The following is a 6,000-nucleotide window of genomic DNA, read 5'->3' on the forward strand; positions in this document are numbered from 1 at the left end:
TATTGTTTCTCTAAATAATCCCCTAAAATGATCAGTAAATGTAAGTATCAATTCATAAATGAATGTCGAATGTAAATTGGGGGTTGATATGTATATGTTATGACCATTATATCAGGTTATGAAGACCTTTAGGCATGTTAAGTATATCCACTATCATAAAAGGTTAGATACTGAGCATGAAAAAACCATGACAGAAGATAGAGAGACACATCAAGTAATTGGAGCTTTCAAAAGTTTCTCTAGCATTACACAAAACCCTTCACTTCCATGTTTACTTGGTGAAAAACTTCATTAAGTATAACTCACCAAGTAAAGAACTACTCCCTTCTCAAGCATCTACTAGGTCACAGTTTCACAAAAAACCTACGCTTTCATGATCACTTTATTTCAACTAGACAGTGGTACATCAGACTTTAATGAATTGATCATCACCGGTGATCTCAATAGTTTGAAACGCCAATTGCATTTGGAAGCAAAACCTCCAATTGCAATAGCATGGTTGATCAAAGACTTCATTTAACCAAAATTTAGCCAATCACTAAGCAGTTGTTTTGTCTCCTCACCAGTTATGACAATCATATCTTGACAGTGAAAATTGGATGAAGAGCAACTAACTAGCTGGTTCACTTCAACATATTCTGTAAAGGTAACCTTTCGTGGAATATTCGCTCCCTTGCCATGGTTGCCTGCAAGATTAAGCCAAGATGTGTCAAAAGATTATCATCATAGTTTCAACACTAAAAGTGTTCATTCCATTAAGGATCTCATCAGCTAGATGCATCTCGATAAGAAACTGTTTCCAAACACGCAACGAAACCGAAATGCCACAGATGTCTCTAAACATGGTACTGGGTCCATCAAGACTGAATTTACATGGTTTGGAGTTTATAGTTTAGTGTTTCTTACGGTCTAGTAAAAAGTATAATACATGCAGGTTTCAACAATTCATACATGACAGTGAAGAACATACCTGATTTTGCCAATTTGTAAAGATTGTTATTAGTGAAAGGAGGATCGTCTGAGTTGTAGACCCACACACTATACCAATCCAAAGGCCTTTACCTCCTATGTGCAATAGGAAACCCAGAACAACAGCGATGGGAATACCAAACAAATAGAATGATCCGAGGTTCACATAAGCACCTAGATGCTGCCATCCGCATCCTCTAGCAATGCCTGCAATGTCAAATCATAGCCAAATAGTCGTAAGAATGAAAAACATTTATTTAAGCGAAAAGAGGAACAACAAGCAACAATTTCCTTGTTGAAGAATGTGGTTTTTCCTGCTTTTTCTTTAAACTTATTTCTGGATGTTATATATTCCTTTTCAAATTGTGTTGATTCATGTCATCCTGTTCAAAGAGATTATTTCTTGGCGTCGTTATGTTCCTGAGTTACAACCGACAAGGGAAAATTCAACAAACTAAGGTCCCTCTTCAAAGTAGATTAGCTCAGTGCGGCCATACATGTTTGATAAACAAGTTTGTTTCAAATTCAAGTGTTGCAAGTCATGTGCAGTGGTGCTCTTTGTATGAAGATATATGTACAGTGCCATGGCTTACTGTGTGGCAGTGTACAATACCAAGACCCTACGTGCACTGGGTTTGCTGGGATATATCTAGCTGGTGGATGTTAGGTTGCATGTCCAACAAGGAGGTGAATTTCCTCTATTTGTGTCCTAGCAAGCAGATGAAGCTGATCGTCAAGGTGGCAAAATACCAAGATTGAGACTGTTGTAATTTTGGTGTGTATAAAATTGTTGTTCGTTTCTTGATGTGGTAAGGATGCAAACAGATATGATTGAGTTTGATCCTAGTAAGACATAGTTCGGCTGTTTTTCTATGCGCAAGTCTCTTACTTCAAACAAGAGGTTGGCTCCATATGAAGGGTTTTAATCTAGCAATGAAAAATGTGCAACACCATGGTGGTGGACATAACCATATGGCATTAGTGGTCGAAGATAAAATGTGATGGTTAGTCTCCTGGATTTAGAAAAAGAGTATCTACAGAGGTTTTGGTATAAACGTCAAATGGTTTTCTTTTTGTACTTGTTTCTCCAGAAGTGAAGAATGGAGGTGCTTTCTGGTCCATAGAGGTAGGCATGGTTTCCACAGATCATCTAAAATCCGTATGTCCATTTGTGTTGATTTTTTATCTTTCTTGCTTTTCATTGAATGTGAATGACAAGGATCTCTGTTTTGCTTCCATGGCACTACATCAGATTCCCAACTTAATGTTATTTAGATTTTAGGCAACAGTAATAGTTGTAGCTCACTCCATTAGGGGGAGCGCCGCAAATAAGCAACTCCATCCATATGAGTACCAATGATTGGAGAACAAGAATCTATATAAATGAAAACAGAATACCATATGATGATTCTAATAATGGAACAGTTAGTGGAATGCAAACATATCTCAAGAACTATGACTCCATAATAAAAGAATAGACATGAAAGCAAAGATAACGAGAGAATAGATAACCTGAGAGGACCCCCTGTAAGCTGTCAAAGACTACCGAAAAGCAGACCAGCGGAACCATATCAGTAACATAATTCATGACCTCCTCCTCGGTGCTATAAGCATAACCCAAGATGCGGCGCATGGCTAAAAGAGTCCCGCTCACAAGAACAGCCTCAGAAATAGCAAGAAACATTGCAACACGTACTACTAACTGAGCACCTTTTGGGTTCCAAGCACCTAATTCGTTCGAGACTCGAGTACTATTGACAAATAAGAAAAACATATTTAAAATATGATTAAGTGACAAGATATTTTACAAGTACATTTTTCTATTGTATGGGTTTCAGGAGTACCTTGCAGCACAACCAAGACCATATGGAAAGCAATAGAGCAATGTGATGCTATTGAGGCTGTTCAGAAATGCAAAAGCACATCAATACAACGATTACATACCAAATGAATAATTAAGTTGTTAATTTAACATACCAAATGGAGAGGACTGATGTTTCGAGCTGCGGATTGGGCAAGAGCCCAGAGAGCAAGATAAGCAGCTCAAAAGACCACCATTCAAGACTGCAATAAATGTTAGTTGAACCATAATTCTCAAAAGTCCATACAAGGAACAAGAAAATATAATACTATGACAGTCAAGACAATAATTACCATATCATTAATGCTGATGGCAGTGCTAGCCGTAAGAATTCATTAATGCCTCTAAATGCTTCCTTTGAAATTGGTGCACGAGTAGCTCTGCAGGAAGCTGAATACCTTATGTACATCCCCAATATAAATACATTCAGCCAATATGATATACTTATAGAAAGAGCAGCCCCAACATTTCGTAAGCCTGACTTGAACACCAAGACCCAACATAGAGGGATATGAAGGCACAGTGTCATCAGAGAGCTTAAGAGCATTGGAAGAATTAAGCTTTGAGACAGAAGGAACTTCATTAGAGGCTGAGCAATGGCATAAGCAAACAATCCAGGTATCATCCACACAGCATATTTTCCAGCTTCTTGGGATATTAAGGGGTCTTGACCGATTAATTGAAGAAGCTTTCCCATCGAGGCCCATACAAGCGAGATAGGAAGGCAGACCACTAAAAGAGAGAATATGGCTCTATACGTGTGGATACCTAGCATATGGTACTGTTCCGCTCCATAGGCTTGTCCACATAGAGTTTCTAGACCACTTGCCATTCCTAACTGTAGATTAATTAAATAGTAAGCCAATGATTAGTAGGTTAGTATGAAAAAACAGAACATAAAATGCAAGCTTAAAAGAATAAATCAAGCATTGAACAGATACAAAGTAACAGAAATGTATGTTTCATCTTTCAAACTTGAAAATCTCTTCACTACCTGTTATACTAAACTGTCAAAATGAATAACAAAGACTACAATCAAATTTGAAAAAATAACATTGGTGGCAACAACAAAAAAAGTCAAAAGTAAGCAGCACTCTGTGGTAGATCAGATAATTTAAGAAGTGTCAGGATCCACTATATGAAGAATCATGAAAAATCCTTAAAAAATTATATGGATCTTGGCAATCATAGTTTGTACCATGGTATGCAATACCGAATGGTACCGCCCGGTACGGGCGGTATATACCGGTCCGACGGCATACCAGTACGCGCACCTCCCGGTACCGAACGGAATGTGCTACAGTGCTACAGTGCTATAGTAAGGAAGAAAATATATAAAACTGTTCGGTATGCCATGGTGTACCCCTCAATACGTCGGTACCGTACCGTACCGAGCCAACCTCGAAACACCAGTATGATACCTTGGTCTGTACCATACTGCGTTGCAAAATGTCCCATGTTTGGCTGTGAAATGTTAATCAACATCAACCCATCTTCAGTAACATACATGCCTTTAACATCTAGAAGTGATAAAAAAGGTGAATATTAGAAATTACACGCATGTGCACAAGAGTGATCCCTTAGATGAAGTGCAGCTTTATCTGTTGTAGTCCACTGTACTTGATTGAAGTTATTTTAACTCAAGTAAGATTGGTAAAACCAAAATTAACCGGATCAAATGAAATTTCAATTCAGTCCCATGATAAACATGCAGATTGTTCACTGTCATAGCATTGCTATCGCAAGTAATCAACCAAACTTGTTTAGAATTCAAAACAATATTATGGTCTAGAGCAGAATCGATAGGTAAGAGGACTCACCAGTATTGTTAAAATTATCACCTGTTGGATCTAAATCATTCAATCACCTACATAATTACATCCACCAAAATTTATCCATACCATGCCCACACATACTAAGAGGTCGAGAATTAGTGCCAAAATATTGTTATTGATTCGTCGCCGAAATGACCAAGGTTTCAGTCATGAAACCGACCAAGTTGTGTACATTTACCCACTCTAAATCTTGCACTTGCAAAAGTCTCATGCATTGGGCCACCCTTTATACATACTAAGCTAAGACGTGGTAGATAGAAAGAGAGGTTCTCTGCTTGTCAAAAATCTAAAAAAGCAAAAGAATGAAGAAAAAAAATTCCTTCCCTTCATCCTTTCCAAGGTCAGATGGAAGCAACATCAGCATTTTCTGTCTTCGTATATTTCTTTTTCAGTAATTCCAACTGATTATATTTTTTTGCAAAAGCATAATACCTTTGTATATTATGTTCATCCATATAGATGTATGTCATAATAGATTACTTTCAAACACTTTTAGCAAGATTCAAAACTAGGTATAGGTTAATTAGTTGGTCAGATCTTGTCTAGAAATTCTAAAACATGATACCAGTTATTGTTACTAAATATATGCTCTAGTGTGATAGATATAAAGTTCCAGCAACAGAGGTGCATAATCTGAAACCAATTAGACTTCTTCCTCCTTGACGCTGCTCCATTTGAAATGAAGGAAAACAAAGATCAAGCCCTATCACATGGAAAAGCTTCCAACCAACATTATTTGGACCGAATCGATCGGTCTTCCGCTTTGCTCCGCGTTGGAGGTACAGTTATCCCAAAAGGTGAAGCAAAGAAGACGAGAAAGGGATGGGGAGAGGAGGGACGGTGGACATACGAGGAGGCTGAAACCGGTGACGCTGGTGAGGGAGGTGGCGATGGCGGCGCTGGCCAGGTCGAGCTTGCCGAGGTGACCCACCATCATGCTGGAGACCACCTGCACCAGGAACTGCGACATGGTCACCGCTACCATGGGGGCGGCGACGTAGCCCAGCCGCCGCGCCTCCTCCATGAGCTCTCTGCCGCCGTCGCCCCATCCGAGCCTGCTCGCCCATCCCTTTCCTTCCCTTCCTCCACCGCTCTCCGTCGTCAACAGAGACTCTTCCATCTCTCAGCTGCCCTCATCTCGACGCATGAGGTCGTTATAGTACATTAGTCTGTTCTGCTGTTCCTGATGATGTAGTTTAGCTGAAGTCCTCTTAAAATAATCTACATTTCGATAAGATGTCAGACAAGCAAATCAAGACATAAATATAACTATGCATTTTGTTATACGTATTATTAGCTTTACATCAATAATTCTTTTTATTATTAAATATTCAT

General features: G+C 38.9%; 1 protein-coding gene across 1 annotated transcript; it reads right to left on the minus strand.

Moving 5' to 3' along the window:
• Window positions 1-206: 206 nt before the first annotated feature.
• Window positions 207-5,803, minus strand: LOC103979937 (protein DETOXIFICATION 12). The gene is made up of 7 exons (XM_009396201.3): window positions 5,516-5,803; window positions 3,124-3,668; window positions 2,947-3,033; window positions 2,814-2,870; window positions 2,482-2,720; window positions 971-1,176; window positions 207-686 (listed from the first exon to the last, which is right to left on the minus strand). Exons 1-7 carry the CDS (start codon window positions 5,783-5,785, stop codon window positions 624-626), a joined length of 1,467 nt encoding a protein of 488 aa, XP_009394476.2. The 5' UTR covers window positions 5,786-5,803; the 3' UTR covers window positions 207-623.
• Between the last annotated feature and the right edge of the window lie 197 nt (window positions 5,804-6,000).

The sequence above is a fragment of the Musa acuminata genome, chromosome BXJ2-3, assembly GCF_036884655.1.
Source record: "Musa acuminata AAA Group cultivar baxijiao chromosome BXJ2-3, Cavendish_Baxijiao_AAA, whole genome shotgun sequence".
NCBI lineage: Eukaryota > Viridiplantae > Streptophyta > Magnoliopsida > Zingiberales > Musaceae > Musa > Musa acuminata.